Source organism: Aulostomus chinensis, chromosome 22 (genome assembly GCF_037954235.1).
Source record: "Aulostomus chinensis isolate RoL2024-O1b breed Wild chromosome 22, RoL_Achi_v1.0, whole genome shotgun sequence".
Lineage (NCBI taxonomy): Eukaryota > Metazoa > Chordata > Actinopteri > Syngnathiformes > Aulostomidae > Aulostomus > Aulostomus chinensis.
Genome location: NC_141341.1, coordinates 11767825 through 11791121, shown reverse-complemented (window position 1 = coordinate 11791121; position 23297 = coordinate 11767825). Strand labels below are relative to the sequence as shown.

Below are 23297 nucleotides of genomic sequence, written 5' to 3'. Positions count from 1 at the left end.
GTGAAAGCATCTCTCTCTCTCTCTCTCTCTCTCTCTTACTCACTCACACGCACACATACACACACACATGACACCAGTCATTTTTTTATCATTAAACTTGACGCCCCATTAACCTGAGAACACGAACGTCGGGCAATACTTGTCATTTTTAAGGGGTCTCCCACAGTGCCTCGTTTTCATTGTATGTGACATTGCATATTGGGACATTAAAGATGAGTACTGCAGTTTGGCAGCCAGTGATGTACTTTAATATACTTTGATGAAAACTATATTTTATCAGAAATATTATATCGGGCAAAATACACCCAACTTTAGAGATGGTGTTAGTAATTTTAAAGTTGGTGTTCCAGGGTTAAAGCTTATGAAAAGAATCAACTGAAGCAAGGGCGGCTCTGGCTGATCCGGGGCTCTATATTAGATAATGGCAGGACAACCCCCCCCCCCCCACACACACACACACACACACACACCCACACACACACATTATTTTTATTTGCAATGCCAAAACTGAAGTTGAAAAGCAGTTGCTCCACTACAGACACTCCCCGTGTCAGCTGCACACTCCTGCAGCCAGTCGATCTTGACTGAATTCTCACCATTTCTATTTTATTCTCAACATGCAGGTTTTTTTTTTTTTAATGACCGTCCCTTCTAGCAAAAGTCTGTTGGAGAATATTATTCTTGGTAAAACGAGTTGAGCAAATTCAGAGAATCAAGGCCAGTTGTGCAATCTTGGCTTTTTTATTCTGCATTTCCCCCCTAACCTCTGTCCCTCCATGGGGAACCTCAAAAGATAACAAGCCAGTCCCACTTTACAGTCAGTCACAATATTAAAAATCATTTTCCCTTTCTCTTGTTGTTTTTATAATTTCCCTGTTTGCTCTCTACTCTCACAGGAAGTCACACTGGTGTACGTCTATAGACGTGTTTGATAGATGTGATGTGTTATAGATGTGTTAAGAGTTGATGCGTATGACAGAAAAACAACATGCTGAGGCAGCGTACATCCTGGATTATCACCCCTCAAGATTGGAAGAACAGAGAAAGAGAGAAGCAAAAAAAAAAAAAAAAAAAAAAAGCAGAACAAAAACAGAGTTCCAGACGTGTAATCTGTCTAATCCACAAAGCTGTGAAAACGACTGGGGAGAAAAGGGGGAGGGTATAAAGACAGAGGACGGGGAGTTAAAAAGAGGGCTAATTTCAAACTAATTTAGGTAAGGTGATTAAGTGAGACTGGCTTGATGAGAAAATAAGCTGTTAGAAGGCCTCTGACCCTGTTTTGGTGTAGTTACCTCTGTCTCAGTTGTTAACATTTATAAATCATGACATCATAGAACAATTAGCACATCATCTCGATAGTCTGAGCTCTGACAAGTTTTTTAAATCAGACATAAAAGGGTGGACATGTTGCTCCCAGTTTATTTCCCCCCCCAACAAAAACACAATTTTATATTCTGTTTGCAGCAGGTAATCATGCTGTGCCTCGACTTTTAGCCACACCAGTCACATGTGGTGATCAATCATGCTGACTGCGTTTTGTAAGTGCACCTTTTTCATGATTTGTGATCTTCAGAGTATATGGTCATTAAAAAAACAAACATTTGTTTGAAGTAATTGCAAGAAAACATAGTCTGCATGTCATCAAATTTCCTTCGTTCTATAAAACCAAGCTTCTCTTGAATTGTGTCAGATGAAAGGAAGACATTTCAGTGACAAAGTAGCCCATTGAAGCCAATCACGAATGATAATGACTGGTAATTACCTAACAACTGTATGGCAACAAGTGCTTTAATTGGCTGCCTAGCCCCAGGAGGATCCCTAATCTTTGGGGCCGTTGGGGATGAAAGTGGACCAGGCCAAGCAGCAGGCAGATGGACTCTTATGGAAGCAGATATGTGGGGCCTCAGACAGCCTGAGCCATTGCTGAGCTGGCTGGCTGGGCCCCTACGGTCAGTGGCTGGCCGTGACCTGGCCTGCATGGCGTGCTGTACAGATGGACCCTAATTGGCTGGAGAGACCCAGGTAGTATGCCAATCTACCAAGACAGAGAGATTAGATTAGCCATGTCAGATTACAGCAGAGCAGAGTCAGACAGAGTCATCTGACGACCAGGCAATTCCAGACTCACCCACTGAGACGGAGGGAGAGAGAGAGAGAGAGAGAGAGACGGGTATGGAGGAGAGGTGGAAAAGAGGAGGGAGGGGCTGTGAGAAGGAAAACAACAGTGTGTGAATAAGACGGTGTGAATGACTGAGACGGAAAGAGAAAAGTTTCATTATGAAGTTAAATGGTGAGAACACCTTGAGAGGACGAAGGCAAAGTTTGGAAGCAGAGAAGGCTTGTTAGCTGTGATATTAACTCATCATCAAGATAGCAGCAGGTTTCACTGCAGACACTTATTTCCTGGTTATCTTAGAGGAAGAACTCATTCTCTCCCGTGATGAGTTGAGCCATTTTACCGCGCGATAATATTTCATCACGTTATCTCGTTATCTTCCGATAATTGGCCAACTAAATCGTTGCCATGAGATAACGCAAGAGCAAAACTCATGACGAGTTAATGTCATCAGCACATGGGGTCTGTTTTTCTTCTGTGCGAATGAGATGAACCCATTATTACAAGACACAGAGCTACCTTGTCTCAAGATAATGACTTCATTCTTTTTTGATAGTCATCTTTATCTCGAAATAACAGATTTCTCTTTTGATAACGGAGTTTGTTGTCCGGAGGTATCGGGACAATTTATTCATAATCCCGGGAAGAGTTCAGGTTTTTTTCTCCTGTTAGCCTGAGATGAAAAACCCATCGTCATGAGATACTGGTTTTGTTATCTTGATAGAATGAGATAATCCAAGCATTTTCACAAGATGAAACCTTTAAAAAGTAATTAAATGTGGAAGCCGTCTCCTCTTCCGGAGTAAGAGGATGCATCTCAGTCCTTCCTGAAATTACAGTGAGACAAATACAAATATGGATGTTGCAAATTAAGAAGTCAAAACAGGCATGTATGTTAACACACACACAAACACACACACACACACACACACACACACACACACACACACACACACACACACACACACACTATACCCCACTCCTCAACAGATGGTGCAGAGAGAAGCCACTGAAACAGATAATCTGTTATTGTTCTGAATATTTTGATTATGGTCCTTATCATTGTCAGTTCAAACTCGTACACAAATCACCTCCTAACCTTAGCCTGATCCTGAGCTTACCACTACTGCTCCCAAGCTAATATCTTGGGCTCAAGGCCCAAAGCCGTATTGTAATATAACTGAGAGTGCTATATTCCATAAGCTTCTCATTTGAGAAATTGACAGTGTACGGCTTTGCTTTATTTAGAGAGCATAAAAAAGAGGCTAGGGAGAGATTTGATTGGTGTTTACAACTGCTGCCTCGTGCTGCTGCTGCATTCACATTGGCTTGAATCCTCAGAAGTCAGAATGTTGATATTTTCCTTTACCTCCATTAGTAGCCAGCTGGAATTCATCTCTTATTTGGCTTTTTCTCGATGAAAGAAACATGAATTATGCTGATTTGAGTTCTGAATTTGACACTTTTTTTTTCCCCTTCTAAAATTATTTTGACAAAACAGTGGTTCCTTTTAAATCAGACATGCCTCATCCTCTCCCTGAGTTAATGATAATCGATAAACCGGTCCTGGTAGTTGTGGCCTGATGCCAAGTATTGATCTGTGGTTAATGTTTTTGTTCTGGGGTACGCATGAAGCCCCGGCAACAATAAAAGACCAGTGAGATTAAGACAATTAGGGGGGTTGATTGTTATCCAAAAGACGAGAAGGAGAAGATTAAATGAGGAGATTTAGGTCAAAGCGGTGATGTCCAGAGGAAGGAAGGCGGGGCAGGCAAAAGGAGGAGGAGGAGGAGGGCGAAGAAAAGGTGGGGGGAAGAGGAGGAGGGATTGGGGTCAGAGAAACTGATCGCTGTAGCATGCGAGGTTGACTGGAAGAGAGTGATGCAGGGAGCCTGATCCTTGGCACGACTACTCTGGACTGAGGGCGACAGCGTGCACTTCACCTATTTCCAAAGTAGCCACACCTGTCTGGGGGTTTTCCTGATCTGTTCAGACTCCTGAATCAGCACAGGCTGCTCTTCTTTCTCTTTCAGCTCCAAGTCTTCTTTCTCTTTATCACTCTCATCCTGCCACCCCCCCCCCTCCCATCCCTTCTTCTCCAGCGAGCCTAATTAGCAGACATTTTTATTGATCTGCTGGATTTGTTGCTGAAATCCCCTTCTCTGTCTGCCAGACAGATCCAAGCTAAAGTCTATCTGGGGTCGAGGAGATTGGGGAGGGGTTTTTACGATGGGCCCACCTGTTGACCACAAGCCAAAAGCGTGCAGACTTCGCTGCACCCTTACATTACCCTATCCTTATCCCTTGTTCCTCTCTGCCCCCGCCCCCTTAAACTGCTCCCCAATCTTCCAACCCTCTGCATGCGCGCGCACACACACAAACACACACACGCACACACACACAGATATTAGTTGCATGTACAAGAGGGGAAGGCTAATAATCAGGGGTTTAGGCTAGGACAGGCTCATTAGCTCATAAAGAAACAGACGGAGAGCAACACCACTTCACTGTTGAGTAACCAGTGCAAAGATACATTTCAATGGAATGTTATTTGTAGCAACAATAAAGTCCAAGTGAAACCATTATAAAAGTATAAACACTTATTTTGGTTACACTGTGATAGGATACACTTGTAAAAGAGTTAAATATTAAACCAGGAGTCTCTACTTTTACGGCTTGTGATTCAAAAACCGCTTGAACGTGAATGCAGACGAGTCTGTGAGCTAAAGAGCAACATCAGCCATAAAGATTATAGTGTTTACCATTGTGGTTTAGCATGTCAGCATTGTTAGTGGTTGGTAATTAGCGCTGATAAATCTACTGGGAAGCTGTTGGATAAAAGATCTTCTGTAATCACCAAAGTTTATGTTAAATGTCTGTCACCTTCAATAATTATGACACTTCATCAAGGCTGGTTCAAAGCTGGTTCTTAACCAACCTAATCCATGTTGCTAGCATCAGTTAGATAATTTGGGGCATAATCCCAGCTGGCAGTGGATGTCAGATTAAAATCAGAAAAACGGACCCGTGCAAAATTTTATTTAAAATGAAAGTTAGGTTGAGATTCAATCTCAACGTGCGAACCTGAACTTCATGACATTTGGAAGACACAGTTTTGGAGTACAAAAGAGGTTTTGGACCAAGCCTATTAAAACAGAGAAAGCTGTATCTCCAGTTCCATGATTTAACAATTTGTATTCACTGTGCAGAACATTGTTGGGTTAGAAACGCTGTTGCAAACCAGCCTTGACATGTGATTGTGGTTGACTGTTTCATGGAGTTTCTCAAGAGGTCGGCCTGCAACTTTTTATCCGATTTTCAGTGGGTTGACTTGTTCATTATTACAAAACTGTAAAACAATCACTGAAAGAAAAGAAAACATATCAGATTAGTTACAGTTGCAATGTGCCACCTCTTCACAATGCAGGATAAACAGGTCTCATCTTTAAATTAGAAGTGCTGAAATCTCACCACCAGCCCTATTTGCTTCTGTAGAAACTGAATGACGACGATGATGTTGCAAGTTTGAGTGTGTTGAGGCCCCTGATTCGTTCGACACCTTCCTTCCTCTTCTTTAGCATGCAACCATGAGAAGGTGTGAAAATGACATGATTATTTTGGTCTGTCGCAGACACAAACACTGGCTAATGCTGCAGGCTCTAGATGTGAGCTCTAGTTTAAAGTTAACCTTATAAGGATACAGGGACAAGCTGAAGATCATTTATTTAGAGTCGCCCTTGCCTGAATGCTGCTGTTTGAGCTGGATTTTAACAAAGCGGTGCACATTTCTTCTAAATTCCTCAACTATGATGCATGGGTTTCAAGAAAAGTCAGGTTTAAGTTAAGTTTGGCTGAATTGTGGAGGCAGATTTTATATCTGTACATTTTAACACCACTTCAGTGTCTGTATTGGATTAATTCATGACAGAAAGCTGAAATAAGAAGAAGTCATGTCAAGGGTACAAATAGTGCTTGAGCCCTAACATAGACACCCATGTCCTTGTCTTATATGTCTGAGCTTCCCTAAGATATTGAAGTGCAAACTAGAAACAGTATTTCCTGCAAAAATACAATCTAAACACTGTGAGCTGAAAGAAATCCTCAGAATATGAAAATAGCTGAAATGCTAAAAGCTGTCAAAGCTTGAGCTGAAGTTTATCCTTTCATGTCAATGGTGAAAATAGACAATAAAAAAAGAAGTATTATAGGGATTATTCTGAAAAAGCAACCCAGCGGTGACCGTAGAGAGCTGAACATTTCGTCATTTGAATAGTTTAGTGCATATTGCTGAATGTTTGAAGGAGATGAAAAAGTCCAAAAAAAAGTACACCTGAAAAATGATAAAGATTAGGATCTCTTGAGTATAAATGCTACATAGACATTCCAGTTGTTTATATATACACTTATACTGATCCACATTGTTCAGTCACGTGTGATTGATAGAAAAATAAAACCCCCTGCTACTTTTCTCCATGCCGACCTCACACTGCAACACCCTTCCTGTCAAATAAATTGATATTTACCAATTCAGTCAATTTGATTCCAAGTGAAAAACAGAGAGAGTGGGAGACAAACAAACATCTTCAGACGGATGGAGAAAAGCAGTTTTTAAGCCTGTCATATTTTTAACTCCTCAGTGGTAACGGCAGCACATCTTTGGTGTTGTCGCCTTTCATGGAATGACAGAGATTACGCATCAAGATTAAAATGATGTTTTAAATCATACATTGACCCCCGTGACCTATAGAGTCCATACATACACCCCCCCCCCCCCCGTAAAAATGATTACTTGAGCTTTGAGGAAGTGCTGTCACAGCCACACAACAGCCTTCTTCCAGTCAACTGATACCCTAAAGCAACATGGCAAGTCAAACAGCTTTAATATGATTGAAATAATAAGGGTGTTGCAAAGTCATTTGAAGATGTGTGCATAGTAAAATGTCCTTACAGCGTATTTGCATACTGATCTTAGATTAAAATGTTCTTCCTCAATTGCAGTTCAACAGAACTGATGACAAATGATTTGTGACTTTCTCATCAATAACAGAAGGAGCCATTGAGAAAAAACAAACAAACAGAGCAAAGCTGCTTCGAGGAAAACAACGGTGATAAATGTAATAATGCCCTCTTACATATTTAAGGTTCAGATAATCCTTCTGATTAAAGGGATCTAAGCTGACCAGCCTCAGTGAACAACAACTCTCCTGAACAAGTAATGACTACTTCCTATAGATTTTCTACTTCCTGGTCAGATGCTTGTTGCTGGGGACAACAGCAGCACAGTAACAATGCATTAAAAGACAATTAATCCTCTTTTTCTCCAAGGATCGAGCTGCTCATCTGTTTACCGTTTACAGTGCCTGAACAATGAAAACAACACAGACAAACGGGTCGGGTAAGAGTGAAACGGGACTCGCAGAAACCGCATGAAAAGACAAGTCACAACACGAGCAGCTTTAAACTGACAATGTGAGTGTGGAGGAACTTGAAGGGATTTGTCAGATGCAGCTCGTGACATTTCTTCCACGACGAGATTCTTTCCACTTTCATTCTTAGTGCTAGAAATCCACCCTGGCTTTAACAGTACGTCACATCATTGCAATACGTAACGCAGTATTGTGTTTTTATCACCTGACTTTGACAGAGGGGTGTCTCTCTGTTCGTCACACTGGCAGCATTTTTACCGAACTTCTGAAACTGAAGAATCCGAGCAATCAAACGTAGATACGACTGTATTCATAAGACCAGGTTGGAAATAATAGCCGACACAAAATCTTAACATCATCCTCTCTGCACTCGCTTTGGATATGTGTTCTTGTATTATTTTTGACAAAAATAATTGAAACATCACGAGAAGAAATTGATTCATTTTTGAGGGAAATTGGTTGAAATTAGTACACTGACACCGTGGTTTACAAACTGTGAGAGTGTGGAGGTGACCACTCAATACCTATAGGTATTTAGACACTTAGATATACTTAAAGGTACTCATACCCTTATAGCTTTTTACCAGCAGATCACGCATCTCACTTGTAGAGTCTTCATATGGTAGAGCAGCTGGTGGCTTTCTCTCTGCTATAACTGACACCAGAAAAGTCCAGGAAACCCAGACTGTTACATAGCACACGAACTCCGTCAGCTTATCTTGTTGCTTTGTCTGATTTTCTCCGTCTCAGACAGCTTCAATATAGTTGACCTCGGGTCTTCACTCCACTTATCTGGTGCCGACCTCTTCATGCAAAGGCCCAGTTTCCCTTAACCTCTCTGGAAAAGTGTGTCTGGTTCATCTGGTGTCCTGGATGTGTGTGTGTGTGTGTGTGTGTGTGTGTGTGTGTGTGTGTGTGTGTGTGTGTGTGTGTGTGTGTGTGTGTGCCAGAGTGAGCCGGCTAGCATGCTGTCCTGGAGTGCTGAGGCTTTAGCCTCTGAGATTGAGCCTGAACCCAGACCGTCTGCAAATTAGAGAAATTAGCCCAGCCAGACGCAAGCCAGTGAAAGAGCCAAAATCCTGACCTACCATCCTTCACTGCTCCACACACACGCACATGCAACATGCACGCATGCACGCACACACGCATGCATGCACGCACACCTTCTACCACAACCCATAACCCCCACGCCACACTGGGCAGTAAAGCTCCCGTCTTGGAATAGCGATCTTGCCATATGGCAGCCAATTTACTGTTTCACCAGCCAAGTTAAGAGAGATGGGGGGAAGAGGAGGAGTGAAAGACAGACACAAATATTGTTCTATTTCAAAATATTAATATATTAAAAAGTTATATGGGAACAGTGGACGTAATGTCACATTAATAACTTGTAGGGTTATTCTCTGTTTATTGATTAATTTGAGCATTTTACAATTTTTTTGTCACATTGTGTTTCATTGTGTATCTTTAAATGAAGATTTAATCAAATGTGACAGTTTCCATACATTAAACATCCTCACTCTTATGCTGTAACTCAGTTTATATGATTGGCACACAATGCAGTTTAATATGACAATAAAAAAAAACAGCCTGTATGAATCTTGAAATCATACTTTGGAATTTTGTATGTTTATTCAACATTGTATTCCTAATTTTTTTTTTTTTTTTTTTTTTTTTGCAATTTGAACTTGTAGTCCGGATGAAAAAAAGAGAAACAGAGAGAGTTACTGTGACTCAAAGCGCTGAGATGGAAGAATTTTACATTTCTGCCAAGTAACGGGTCTCATAATTAAAATTGTCATGCATCAGACATAAATTAAAAAAACACAATAAATGTTTTATCAAACTTCTAATATAGAACATTTTACACAGAGCATTACTTTTGTTTGCACGGGCTTCGTCTTTACATAACGTAAAGCCACGTTCTCTTTTATCTTCCATATGCTGTTTTAACCCCTCGGTTGTGGCTATTTTTAAGCAAACCGCCAGGTGAGGTAATTGTCTGAAAGTAAACGGGACACTCACCAGACAGGTGTCTAAGTCTCTTTCCTGTGCACCGTGACCTGCCCTACATCTGCTCTAGTGAATGAATGAGGAGCGCTACGTGTAAAAGTTGAAAAGCGGAGAAAATCTTCACGTTTAAATGCATGTTGTATGAAATTTAAACAAATGCATGAAATAGTACTTAAAGATTATCAAATGCATAAAAAAATTAAAATGTATGAGGAAATTTGCTTGTGTGTTTGAGAGAGTCGTGTTTTTGTGGCGTGTGCGCGCGTGTGTGTGTGGGTGTGTGGGTGTGCAGCAGGGATCTTTGGGGTCTTAGTTAAAGATGTTCTACAGTGAGATGTAGGTCAAGGAGATACAGTGGCAGCAGATTGCTCATTAAGTGCCAAACCAAGCAAAAGTCTACGAGTGTGTTTTCCAGTGGCAACAGGCCAGCCATCTGCTGCTCCTTTATTCATTCATTAACATCTCTTTCTTTGTGCGTGCACGGATGTGTGAGTGTGTGTGTGTGTGTGTGTGTGTGTGTGTATGTGTGTATGTGTAAGCATTCATCACAACAGCCACTTGCTATTCCAAGTGTACCACGTCACTAATGTTGTTGTCCAAAGCCAACAGTTGTGTGTCAGATGGCTTAGTCACATGACCACGGCGGCTTATGATTGGTTGGAGCGTTGAGCTAAAAAAGCTTGGCGCAATCCGGGCTCATGAGTTTTCTGGTGAAGGTGACGGACTGATCACGGGGAGAGCAGACACTCAAAGGATCTAACCGAGAGGAATTCCTGGAGAAACATCGAGAAACCAAAAGAAAGAAGAAGAAGAAGAAGAGGGCAGAAAAGGCCATGAAGGAATGGCATAGCCAAAGAAATGAGCATCCAACAGCCGAATGAATGTCTACTAGTAAGTATCTTTTTTTTAATTTAATGCTAATGTGACAAACTTGATTGCTACGAAAGATGAACGGATGCTAGAGACAGCAATAAAGTAGTGGCTGGACGACTGATGCTGAAGCTGAATGGTGAACGGCAGGATGTTTGTCAAGAACAGTGTCAATGAACTCTGATTCTTCATGAATGGACCTGATTCATGAATGAATGGCTGCTTGCAGGCGTTTATATAAAAAAAGAGAAGTTGACTTGATTTGTTTACTGTATTGTGAATTTTATATATGGCACTAAAAAGTCTTTCTCCTACTTTCCCTTTTCAGATCTTGAGCTTTAACCAGCGTACCTAAGACGAGGGTCCTGACCCGGCCAAACCAAAGTATTTCTAATACCAAAGCAACCTAAACCAAACCAAATTAAAGCAGCTCCTACATCTGAATCATCAAAAATGAAGCTGGATAGCACATCAGGAGACATGAGCAGCTGGAGAGAAGTGGACTTTGCTCTCAACTGCACCTACATTGTGCCGGACCAGGTGTCCAACCCCAGTTTCAACCTGCCCAAAGCCATGACGTCCATACCGCGCAACCTCTCGTTCGAATACAGCAAAGACAATGAGGTAGGAGGCTGATTGAGGAATAGATCACCCAGGAATGCAAAGATGCACCAAACTCAATGCAAAAAAATGCAATTTTTGGCTCTGTCACATAGATCTGCCCCAACATGTAGTGGGCTCTTCCTTAGCCTGTGCTACAGCCCTCGACCAAGTTTGGGGAAAACCTGCTATATAGCATTTGCATAGTCCTGCACTGAAAACATTACCGCCTTGTGTCTGGAAATATAAAACTATAATCCAATATGTAGTGAAGCACATTAACGGCACATATATTTTTATTCAACCCACCACTGAGTTTAATACAGCAGACAATATTTCTGATGCCATTTTAGAACAGTGCAGTTTGACAGCTTTACATCTTCAAAATATTAATTCTCTGTTACATAACACTCTGTTGGTCCATCTGCATCGGGTTGCTCCGAACAAAAGATTTGCTGACTAATGAGTTTTTCACATATAATACACAGTGGCCAGTTTGCGTGTGTGTGTGTTGGTGTGTGAATGTGGGGCAGGGGACACCGTGAGGACACTAGAGGCTTGATTTCATTATGTCACCCGAATGTTTTCTGTCATTGGTTACTTCTTTTGTCTACTCTTATGCACGTAATAACACGTTCAGGCACTTTCTCACACACACACACACACATACACGCGCGCGCGCACACATACTAACAGAAAGAGATACAGAGAAACAGAGACAGAGAGAGAGAGTACAATGTCAAGGATCAGCTTGGCTTCCACCAGGTGATCTCATCTCATCAAGACTTCCCTCCCTTTTGTTTTCTTTCTATTCGTCCTCTTTACCTCCAGCTCAGGTGAGCCTAATCCAGTAAAATCAGGCTTGACAAATTAACCACAATGAAGCACGTCAATCATGACTCTGTTTCTGAAAGACAGAATGATCTCAGAAGGAAGAAAGCGTGATGTTGTGTATTTACCCTGATGCTTGCGGTCGCTTTCACCGCCCCTTCCTCTTTCTGTCCCAACAATTTCTTTCAGCACTTTCTGCAGTGGTTCCTCATCTCACTGCTGCGTTCACCGCTGCAAACTGAGCTGATAAAAATCACATGACAGATTATTTTCAAATCCTCCAGCTTTTGTGATAAACGCTTTTCACGCGTGATTCTGAGAAACTCGATTTTGTAGGTTGTTAAGACTTCTGATAAGAGACGCAAAGACGCATCAGTACACACGCTCACATGTAATCTGTTCTATTTCAACTGGTTCTGTAGGTTTTCTTTCTGATGAATCTTTTCCCTGGAGTCGCTGTTGCAAAGCCTTATTTCCTCAGGTCATAAAACACTGTTGCGCACTGTGACTGGTGCGTGTATGAGTGATTGACATCTTAATGGCTCAGAGTTCTCTAGAAATTTCGGGAGTGGGGATTTTCCCAGACAGTTTGCTTGTTCCATTTGGTCTGGTAGATGATTCAAACCTGGAGAGATTTGATGTTATCAGTGAATGTTATATATTTAGCAACAAGTTAGATCTTGTTGCCTCAAAACGACTACATTGAGGACACATCCTGCATTTCGCAGCTTCAGCATATATCTATTTTATTTTTTTTAATTTATAAGCCACTTCTAGGTTTCACTTCACTCAAGAAATGTTCTCACAAGACTTTAAAGCCTGATGGCTCTGGAATTCTTTGCCCCTGACATCTATTGTGAACTTTCTAGAACAAAATCTTTGTAAACAGTTCCAAGAGGTAGAGAGATATAGATGCCAGGAGCAAAGGCCATGAGGATTTAGTTACTGAACTGAGAACTTAAAAAAATACTTTTGTCAACAAGATCTACTGTGTGCAGGATGAATGAGGCCCGATAAATCCGCTGTAGTGGGTTGGCTAATTTTCACATCCTCTGCATGTCTGTCAACAGGAAGAATCCAGGCATCTTCCTCTCTAGTGCCGTCCCTTGAGGCATCTTCATCCCTTTGGCAAACTTTATCCCCTTCCCATTTTTCATTCCTAAGCGTGCCACGAAAGGCAGAGTAGGGTGGGTGGGGCACGTGGCAGATGGGGCGTTAGCAACGGGTGCCGGGGTGTGTGTGTGTGTGTGTGTCTGTGTGTGTGGATGCAGCGGGGTTGGGAGAGGGAGAGAAGCTGCTGAGGGGTGTGTGTGTGTGTGGGGGGGGGGGGGGGGGATTTAGGTTAAAACCAGATGATTAACTTTCATTGGGGACGGGCAGCCAGCCAGGCATCAGCTTCAACCTGGCAGGCGTACAAGCTATTCCAAGTTCAGGAAAAAACTGAAGGGATGGGGGAAGGAAGTTTGAACAAGAGGCCCCTCATGGAGTATGATAGCGTGGGTAAGAAGGCCCACCCTCCTTTCTTCCAACACCCTTCCCTCCATCCCCCTCCTCCTCTTGTCCCCCTCCCTTCCAACCTGGTTGAACTGAGCGGTTAAAGCAGCGGCGGCAACAGTGCCACAGCCATGCGTTAGTCACGCCACGCCAACGAAGCACAATATCCCTGTCACACTGGCTCATCACATCTAGGAATCACCTCACTCGCCTTGTCGGTGACTCACACATGCACCAACACACTCCAGCCACCCTAAATGACCTGTTGTTCTTGTGATTAATTAATTACTTCATCACTTTTTTATAAAAACCCATAGTCTTACTGCTGATGATAAAAGATTACAAGGTGGTCAAGATTGTGGTGTTTGTCTTCTGAAGCCTCGGCGTTTGCACAAGTGGTTGAGATAATCCTACGCCGAGGGTCGGTTCCTATGATAATTCCTCAATGGCAGGAAGAGAGAGTGTGTGTTTACGTATGGGGGGTGGGGATGGGCGTGGGGGGGGGGGATTGAAAACAAAGCTCCTGAAGACACTGAGTGTGCCACAGATGCTACTGCCTGATGGCGTGTGAGTGTGTTTGGGGGCGTATGGAAGAAGGTTGACCCCAAGCCTGTCAAACTCTGAGATGTCTATTAATCCCTGGAAAATAAACCAAAAATTATGTATATTGTGAATATTTTCGCTATAGATTATACTGACATCATATCAAGGCTGACCTGGGCATAATGGATCCCATCATTACAGCACTTTATTTAGTTTTTCACCCTCATTTCGGAAACTTGAGTCATCCCTTTTCTAGTGGATCACGTTACATCAGTGTCAGGGGCCAGCAAAATGAACTTATAATTCCTATCAATAATTAAAGCCAGCGAAAATGAAAGAAAATGGAAAATGTCCGAGCTGTTTGGATTGTCTCTGGTTTTTATTTTACTCAGCTTCCCGAAAAGACATCTCAAAACATCAGCAATCTAACAGAAGTTTGTTTTTTTTAAATCTTATTACACCCCTGGGCAAAAATACAACAGCAACAAAAAAAATGCCACTTACTCAGAGTTGACTAATCCCACATTTCTTTTTCTACAACATACAAAACATGTTCAGACAAGCTACGAGGTGTGTATTCTATGGAAGAAATGTTTGACTCACCTAAAGGTAGAACACTGTATAATCAGATCTCTGTAAGTATCTGCTGAACAAGCACAATGTGTAACGTGTGTGTGTGTGTTTTCTGTCGCTAAAAGTACAGTATCGTCTCACAGTGCGACAATACTGTACGAAGCATTGATGACGTTAGAGGAGAAACAGTAACGTCCTTTCTGCTTGTTCCACTCTGTGTGAGGACAGCAAGTCAGAGAGCGGAGTAGGTCAGGGAAAGTGTAATTCTCCTCATTCGTTTTAACTCATTAGCGTAGAAAATGGGTCACCTTGAAGGCTTTAACGTGATTCTAGAGCCGTCTGGGTCAACATGACGAGGCCAACACGCAGGCCAGTAGTCTGCTGGATGTACACTGAACCCACAATACAAGTATAACCCTGAATAACAAGTATAACCCTGAATATTGCACTATTTTTTTTTTTTTTAGGATTTCTCTCTGTGGTGCTTTATAATAATGTGCGTACTTGTTTCCTAGGTCACAGGTGTGTTCAGCAAAGAATACATCCCTCAGGGGACTCGCTTTGGGCCCCTGCAAGGAGACATCTACACCAAAGACAACGTTCCAAAACACGCCAACAGAAAATACTTCTGGAGGGTAAGAACAACACACACACATATATATATGCACACACAAATATACGTGTTTGAATATACAAATTTACATGTACATATAGACATATATATACATATATACACACATATAAACATTTATACTTATACACCCATATAAGTCACTATACATATACACATATATGCACACACATAAATACATATATGAACATATATGCATACATAAACATACATGCATACATATCCACATATACATACATATATATGTGTATGTATATATACACACACATATATACATACACATCATTTTAGAAGTGGAAAACTACCGCCTGGGAATCCGTTTGATTAAGAGCTTTTGAGGACAAACGGCCATCTTCCTCTGTAATTAAAAACAAAAAACAAAAACACAACAGCTATTGCTCACTCTCACAAGTTTCACATGAAATTCATTGTCATATGTCAGTCAGGAAACAGAAAAACCTTTCCCACAGCGGAGCAGTGCCGTAAAGGGGTTTTGGTCAAAAAACTTTGAGGAAGTTATAAACATCGGTCGCACGTAACAATGAATTTACTCTGACGGAGTCATCAGAGTCTTCCTGGCACTGTGTGACATAGGATGGGGTTATTGTTTATTACACACACACACACGCACACACGCGCGCACGCACGCACGCACACACACTCCTGGCCCCGTGTTTCTTTTCTCTTATCCACCTTGTGTCACACAGGAAATTTTTGCTTTCTGCTCACTCAATTCCCAGCAGACCTTCCTGCTACCATTCTACATGTTTTCCTTCTTTTCCTGTAAACTTGAACACGGAGGTTCCTTCCGTCGCGCAATAGTGAAAGTCTGACATACCATGGGAGGTGATTATTTAACAGGTGAGGAGAGAGGAAGTGCTGCCGTGAGTGGCGTGTACTTTTGGTCTCCTGCCAGCTCCTGTCTGTCAGGAAGCCGGTGCAGATGACATTTCCTTTTTAGTGCTTCCGTGGTCGTGGGCTCAGGTTGTTTTTTTGTTTTGTTTTGAGATGATCGCTTGCAATCATGAGAAGGAAACAGAAAGAAGAAAGTGAGTGAGACAGAGAGAAAAAGGGAGCGACATAATAGTGAGATCGCAAATGTGGTGAGTTGCTCGGACCACGCCTCCCTCCGCGAAGTGTCTCATATAAAATGACCGCCGGAGCGCAAAGACACTCACGAGTGTAGCAGTGAGGACACGTACAGCAGAGGTGAAGTCAAGGAGAGGATAACAAACTGTACATGGCAGCGGTGATTATTCCGACTTTTCTTTCTTTTCTTTTTTTCCCCCCAAATATAATTTTAATTGATCTCCTTCGTAGGTCTATGTGATTTATATTTAAACCTTAGTTGTGTTTTTTCCTTCATTTACTTTTACATTTGAAATTTACATCATATATTTAATCTATATATTAAACGAATATATACTAAATTAAATGAAAATCTGGCCCCGCGACTGGTGAGCCGTCCAGGGTGAACCCGGCCTGTCGCCCAATGTCAGCAGGGATAGGCTCCAACACCCCCACTACCCCCCACTCCATCCGGCGACCCTTAACGGTCAAGCGATATGGAAAATGGATGAATGAATGGATGGATAGATAAATGATCATCTACACATATCAAGTGTAAAAATGTGTTTTAATCAATAATTCAATTTTCCGTCCAGTGTTTTCATCTCAACTTCTGTCTCTTGCAGATTTACAACGGTGGGCAGCTTCAGAACTTCATTGATGGCTATGACGTCAACAGGAGTAACTGGATGCGATATGTCAACCCGGCGCGCTGTCTGGCCGAACAGAACCTGGTGGCGTGCCAGAACGGCCAGGACATCTACTTCTACACCATCCGGCCGGTGGATCCTAAACAGGAGCTGCTGGTGTGGTACAGCCAGGAGTTCACCCAGAGGTTATGCAGCCAGCAGGACGACATCAGACTCAGTAAGTGACATATTTTATTTTTCTGTCCATTCAAGATAAATCAACCAACAGGTTCCAGCAGGTCTTTTATGTCGAAAATATTTTATATTTACACATTTGATGAGCATGATTCCCTCGGTCAGTAATGCTACTGAGGAATGAGACATTTAAAAGCTCATTTGAAGCACAGAAAGAACAGCTTTTGTTTGTTTTTTTCTCCAAGATCTGATAAAAAAAATGACATTTTTATTTTTGTGGTGGTGACTGAACACAAAGCTCAAAGTCTGCATCAAGCTCTGATGGTGATAAGGGAAAAAATTCTTTCGCTTCAAAGTGAATAAATACAGATGATTTCCCATTTGAGCAAAAAAAAACAACAACCTGATGTTATCTAGACAAAGCAGGTTTCGAGTGTTTTCTTCCTCCCTGGCTCATTGAAGAGATATTAACAAAAGATCACAATCATGGTAAACAAGCACGCACACACGGACCAAACAATTCATGAGCTGCGGTAAATGACGTTGGATCTGGAGGAGAGCAGGGAGAGTAATGGCCGGTCAAAGTAGCTTGATGAGTCATATGGGTTTTGCTTTTTTGTGTGTGTGTTCGCTCTGAGTGGAAGTCATCTCCTCTTCATCCTGACTGATTCTCTGTTGCCACAAAGTCTGATGATTCATTGCAACTGGCTACACAAGAAGTGTCACATTCACCTGGGTGACTAATGATAATAAATGGTATCATGACATTGTATTATTAATTTTAGCTGTATTAAAAACTTCCTTCAAGGTAAAGTCCATTTATTTCCTGGTTTGTTTCCTCATGGATTGTGATCTGGTGTTTTAGCAGGTAATTCTCAGGTACACACTCAGAACTCGAGGTACCAGTGTGTACATAAAAGGATAATACAACGCTTTTGAAAACAACTGCGTACATCTCAGCTCTCTTTTCTGTAAGTCAAAAGGGGCATTTGAAGATCGATGTTCTTCTTTTGAGGTAAAACAACAAAAACAAATTGATATTTTTGGGTGAATATTGTTCAAAAGAGTGACCAAAGAAAGAAGGAGAGAGGAAACGTGTGTATACTTTTATGAGATGAATAAAATACCACAATTATCAGCGGGATTTTTACATGTCGTAAATGGGCACATTAGCGAATGTGAAATGCTCCTACAGACCTTTCAATGATCTTGTATTTAGGGACAGCCAAGGTTTTTCTGAAAAAGAGAATAATTACGACAGAGGTTTCACCCATTCTTGTGGTCAGTATACGGTAAAACTACATTTCAGAAATGGTTTCCCAAACTAACACTGCTGCTCATACGTGACATGACACATGGACGCCCACACACTTCACCGCCGACCCGTTCTCCCACGCAAATATCACTACTGTGATAGACAAACTGAAACTTAACGACGTGTTGAGTCAAAAGCGAAACTACTATCATTTACCATAAGAGGGTGTGCTTTCTGTGGGTGGATCTTTCTATACTCACGTGTGTGTTTCCGTGATTCATCCTTTTATTTGTTTTCAATTCATCTCTTGCAGTAAACCCAAGTTCTGATGAAGACCGTGAGGCCGAGTGCACCAAACAGCACCTTCATCAGCAGATGTGGCTCAAAGAACACACAAAGCAGGAGGTGAAAGAGGAGAGGGATGATGATGGAGGGGAGAAAGTGGATGTGGAGATGTTGGAGAGAGACACCCCACCCGACACTCCCGATGACCAAATCATGGACTTCAGTAAAAAGATTGGAAAGGAAGAGAAGAGTGACAGAGTTCTAGATGACCGGGGGGTCGTTCCTTCCCCTCAGTCTGGACACAGAGAACCAAGCCTGGGTATGAGCCATCACTACTTGCCCGAACACCACCCTGCACTTCAATCTGGACACCGAAATCTCCCTCTTCATCTCCACGGTCTCTATAATCACAAAGAAGGGCTGGTGTCAACGTATCCCATTTACCCTCAATCCAGACCTCTCCAGCCCACTTACCAGCTCCTTCCTCCTTACGGCCCACACTATCCTCGCCTCCTACTCCCCTCCTACTCCCCTCCATTTCCTGGGATGCTGCCGTCAAGAGCATCCCTAAGGTACAGCAGCTACCTGAGTACAGACGGACTCCCATACCCCACCATCGGCCAGCATAATCTCCTTCCAGTGTCCCTTCCCTACCCTCCATCTCCACAGGGAGGTCTGAAAGAACTAACCCCAAATGTGTCACCACCACGAGGTGCCCCAGACACACCAGAGCTCTCCCCTGTCCCAAAGCCAAGCAGCCAACTTCAATCCCCTGAGAAGTCTCCATCTGGCTGTGAAGAGGCCATGAACCTTACCCTAGCTACTACCAAAAACAACCCTGCACTGCGTAATCGCCCTGGCCACAAATCCCTGCCCTACCCACTGAAGAAACAGAATGGGAAGATCAAGTATGAATGTAACATCTGTACAAAGACTTTTGGACAGCTGTCAAACCTCAAGGTAATGGCTCCGACCCTTCTCTATATATTTTGTCATTATTTATAATTGGATACTCATCCTTTCCCTTTTCGGTGTCTGTGATATTGCAGGTCCATCTCCGAGTGCACAGCGGTGAGAGACCCTTCCAGTGCAACTTGTGCAAAAAGAGTTTCACTCAGCTGGCCCACCTCCAGAAACACCACCTCGTACATACGGGCGAGAAACCACATGAATGTCAGGTATGTTCAGAATTACAGACTGTGTGGGTTACAGTGACACTGATAGAGTGAGAGATCAAGAAAACGCGTGAACCCTCAGCTTCCTTTCTGGGAACAGAGCTTGTTTGATTGTCATCAAAACACAACATACCTCATGTAATAGCATCTTTATCCTTTTGTTTGGGAGCGTGACTGTGTGGGTGTGGATGTTTGGAGTGCTGTCTAGTTGAACTTGTCCTTCTAAATCCATCCTGTTTAGTACCCAAGACAACAGGAATAACCCGATCTGCCCTGATACTGAACTATTAATATCATAATGACAGCATTGTATTTTTTTTTCCAAGATAATCCTTGAATCAGTTTTTTGTTAAATGAAGCAATCTGTCATGAGTGTTACTTTCAGAAGCCTTAACTGTTCATCTCATACTTTTCAGGTGTGTCAAAAGCGCTTCAGCAGCACCAGCAACTTAAAGACTCATCTGCGACTACACTCCGGGGAGAAACCCTACCAATGCAAGCTTTGCAGCACCAAGTTCACCCAGTACATCCACCTCAAATTGCACCGTCGCCTCCACAGCAGTCATGACCGCCCTTACCGCTGCCAACTCTGCGCCCAGGCCTTCTTCCACCGCTTCTCCCTTCGCATCCACCAGCGCAGCTGCTGCCTGGCCAACGCTCCAGTCAACGTACACATGAAAGAGATGGTGGAGCGCTTTGACGCCAGCCAAGAGGCCGACACACTGACAGAGACGGCGACAGCACCGCAGGTGGAGGAGGCTGTTGAGCGCTGGTTGGCTCGTACCTTGGAGGGAGAGGGGAAGGAAGACCAGAGGGAGGCCACGCTACTGCTGAAAGCTCTGACTGTGGCTATTAACGCTCCAGCAATGCCAGTGACCCAATCAGCTGCTTCACACCACAGCCCTCCGCTAGCTTATCAGGAGAGGGCCAGCGTGGTTCATCTCCACAAACGGCCGGTGGTGAAGACAGAAGGACAGTGAACAGGAATCGAACAAACACTTGAAGGGAAAAGAGGAACTATAAAGATGGACATAAAGCCTGTCATCAATCAAGAAAACAGACGTCGCCAAATGAAACTTGTCACATGATAGAAAGTATAGACTTTAACAATGAGCAGCACCAAAAGAAGAGTTTTCCAAAGACTGATCGCGGGTATTCAGTGATTGTACTTCCTCCAAAATCTCAGTTCAAGAAATGAAAAGGGGGAGGATCTTGTTAAACTGTGAATTGTTATTTTAATGTAATGGTTTTCACTCAGGTAGACAAGTGTTTTTGCTTATGTTTGTGCTTTAACTTATTACTTTTTGAACAGTTTTAGTTATCTTTATTTATTTAGTTGGATCATTGTTTTATTTCAGTTAGTCTTAGACATAAATGGACTCAGGTACAGTAAAATGAAAAAAAAAACAAAAACCTCCACTTAATTATTTGTGCTTGTTTTACATCGTGTGACTGCGTCTCATTTGAGGTGCGTATGTAAAATAAATGAAAAGTCAAGCCATAATTTTCCTGCACCCAATCACTGTTAATGTTTTTTATTTATACTGAAAGAAAAGGGAAAATCAGGTATCTTTAAAAATGTGTGTTCATGAGAAATTGACAAAAACTTCAGCGGTTATTAAAAGGATTCAACATTTTTTCAACATCTCAACAAATTCAAACAAAGTATGAGAGATAAACTGCACTGCCCCAAACCAAATATGACATTTAAAAACAAAACAAAAACAAAACCAAAAGGTGAAAAAATATCATCTTGACAAAAGTACAAAACGACTTATTTATTCTGCAACAATTCTATTCAATGCAGAGTCACTGGGTAGAGTTCAATAGCTTCTTACTGATTCAAATGTCTGACAAAGCTTTACTGTAAATACTTTGAGCACAGGCTTCATCCAAATGGTTCCGCGACGTAAACATATCAGTGCAGATATTCTCCTGCTTTCAGGAAAGGAATGCATTGCTGACTGACTGGTGACTGAATCAAACTGTGGGTATATTACTTCTTATGGAGTACATTAATCAAATTTTCCAACATTTCAAAAAAATTTGGCCTTGAAGACATGTAAGACATATCGACCATATCGATGTGCTTTTGGTTTTAAACAGAAATGTTCTTGAAAAATTTACCACTGAGTCAGTTCTGTATGTCCTCTAATCATTTTCTATTTTTTTGTACAATGTTTGTCCATGTAGTTTATTTTTGGTAACAGCTTATGGAGATGTTCAATTTATATGTCAGAGGCTATTTTCATGATACTTTTTATATTGACGTGATGTAGCAAATTAAAGCTATTGTTTCTATACTTCCGCTTTCTGTCTTGTTTAGAATGATGGAAAAACATGAAGATACAAATAATTTCTGAAATGATACATGAAGACTGTATTTACGGCTGTCTTTTAAAGCTTCCACACACAATGACCCTGAGCTGCTGGACTTAAACCCTGCGTTCTTCTAGTAAGATCCATCATATCAAGCTAGCATCGCAACCTTCAATTTTGAATTGGTGTAAGACGCTACATTTATCTGGAGTGTAATTCAAGGAGGAAATACCCGAATGAAAAAAGGTAAGACATTGTGACTTCTAGTAAAAACACCATAAATAGAAAAATACAGTCATAAAAATATGCATTACCTGAAAAAAATGGACAGTTGCCTGAGGCGCCGATGCTAGCTGTAGTTGCATGAGGCTGCTGATGCTAGCAGCTTCATGCTGCTAAATGTTGCGCCATGTCAGGAGGCTGTAAATGCTTGCTAGGTAGGGCTTCTGATGTTAGCTGCATGCGGCTGCTAATGCTAGCTTCATGCTGATGAGGCTGCTTACTGTCACTGCCTTAGTCTGCCAAACGTAGGGGCATGTGCACTGAGCTGCTAATGCTAGCTGCATGTGGCTGCTAATGTTCCATAAAGTCTTGAAAAATAAGTGAACAGCTAACTTGGCAAGGATTCAAACTGAGACGTTATTCTGCAAGTTTAGCTGTACAACTTGAATGAACAGCATTAACCCTTTTTAAACAGAGAAATCTAAGATATCTTTCCATACTTAGAACATTGAGGAAAATATTGCAATCTGGAGAACCAGGATTGTGTAGCCGTTTGTATAGGAGGGATTGTGGGTATTAAATTAAATTAAAGAAAAAAATATTCCTTCCACACACACAATTTAAACAACAAGCAAACAGAAACATACCCCAATGAATACTGCAATGTGTTTCTGTAGTGAGTTTGGCAACAGACAAACAAAAAGAGCAGTACCACATTCAAGTCCCTAAAATACAAAAACTCTGCTTTATTAGAAATAAAGTCTGAATTCATATTATTTACTTCACAATTACTATGCACATGTGTCCTACTTCTCTTTTAGGTCAGTTCTTACTCTACGTCCACTGTAGGCTTCAGGTTTCTACATTATTCCTGTGCTGCTGATGCTTGTTGCATGTTGGGAATTCCTGGTTCCCCAGATTGCCTCAGAGTTTTTGTGATATCACAATTCCTGCTCGTAGCTCCAAAAATTCGAATCAGATTTTCACTGAGCCAACAGATTGTGTATTCTTTCATCCACTGACGTGAAAGCATCCCTTTGGCGAAAAAAAAA

The 23297-nt window shown here is 41.9% G+C and overlaps 2 protein-coding genes across 4 annotated transcripts in view; both read left to right on the top strand.

Moving 5' to 3' along the window:
• The first annotated feature begins 10259 nt into the window (after nt 1-10259).
• prdm1b (PR domain containing 1b, with ZNF domain) lies at nt 10260-22007 on the top strand. 3 transcript variants are annotated; one of them, XM_086194026.1, is made up of 7 exons: nt 10260-10446; nt 10754-11049; nt 14982-15101; nt 16792-17032; nt 18558-19489; nt 19579-19707; nt 20121-22007. In XM_086194026.1, the coding sequence occupies exons 2-7, from the start codon at nt 10879-10881 to the stop codon at nt 20682-20684; spliced, it is 2157 nt and encodes a 718-aa protein (XP_086050152.1). In that variant the 5' UTR covers nt 10260-10446; nt 10754-10878; the 3' UTR covers nt 20685-22007. The 3 variants fall into 3 exon arrangements, with proteins under 3 accessions (XP_086050152.1, XP_086050155.1, XP_086050154.1); XM_086194029.1 differs by lacking the exons at nt 10260-10446; nt 10754-11049; nt 14982-15101 and adding an exon at nt 16043-16333; XM_086194028.1 differs by lacking the exons at nt 10260-10446; nt 10754-11049; nt 14982-15101 and adding an exon at nt 16043-16346.
• A 151-nt stretch (nt 22008-22158) lies between these two features.
• crybg2 (crystallin beta-gamma domain containing 2) overlaps nt 22159-23297 on the top strand; it is a 47674-nt gene continuing 46535 nt past the window's right edge. The window contains exon 1 of the mRNA XM_086194024.1: nt 22159-22269. The gene's annotated coding sequence lies outside the window, so the exon portion shown is untranslated. The remainder of the gene's footprint in view (nt 22270-23297) is intronic.

Excerpts from the sequence above, each read along its gene's own strand:
- prdm1b (XM_086194026.1), top strand. The coding sequence starts at position 10,879 with ATGAAGCTGGATAGCACATCAGGAGACATGAGCAGCTGGAGAGAAGTG. Across the intron at positions 11,050-14,981 it reads AATACAGCAAAGACAATGAG|GTCACAGGTGTGTTCAGCAA; the intron begins GTAGGAGGCTGA and ends CTTGTTTCCTAG. Across the intron at positions 17,033-18,557 it reads GCAGGACGACATCAGACTCA|TAAACCCAAGTTCTGATGAA; the intron begins GTAAGTGACATA and ends CATCTCTTGCAG.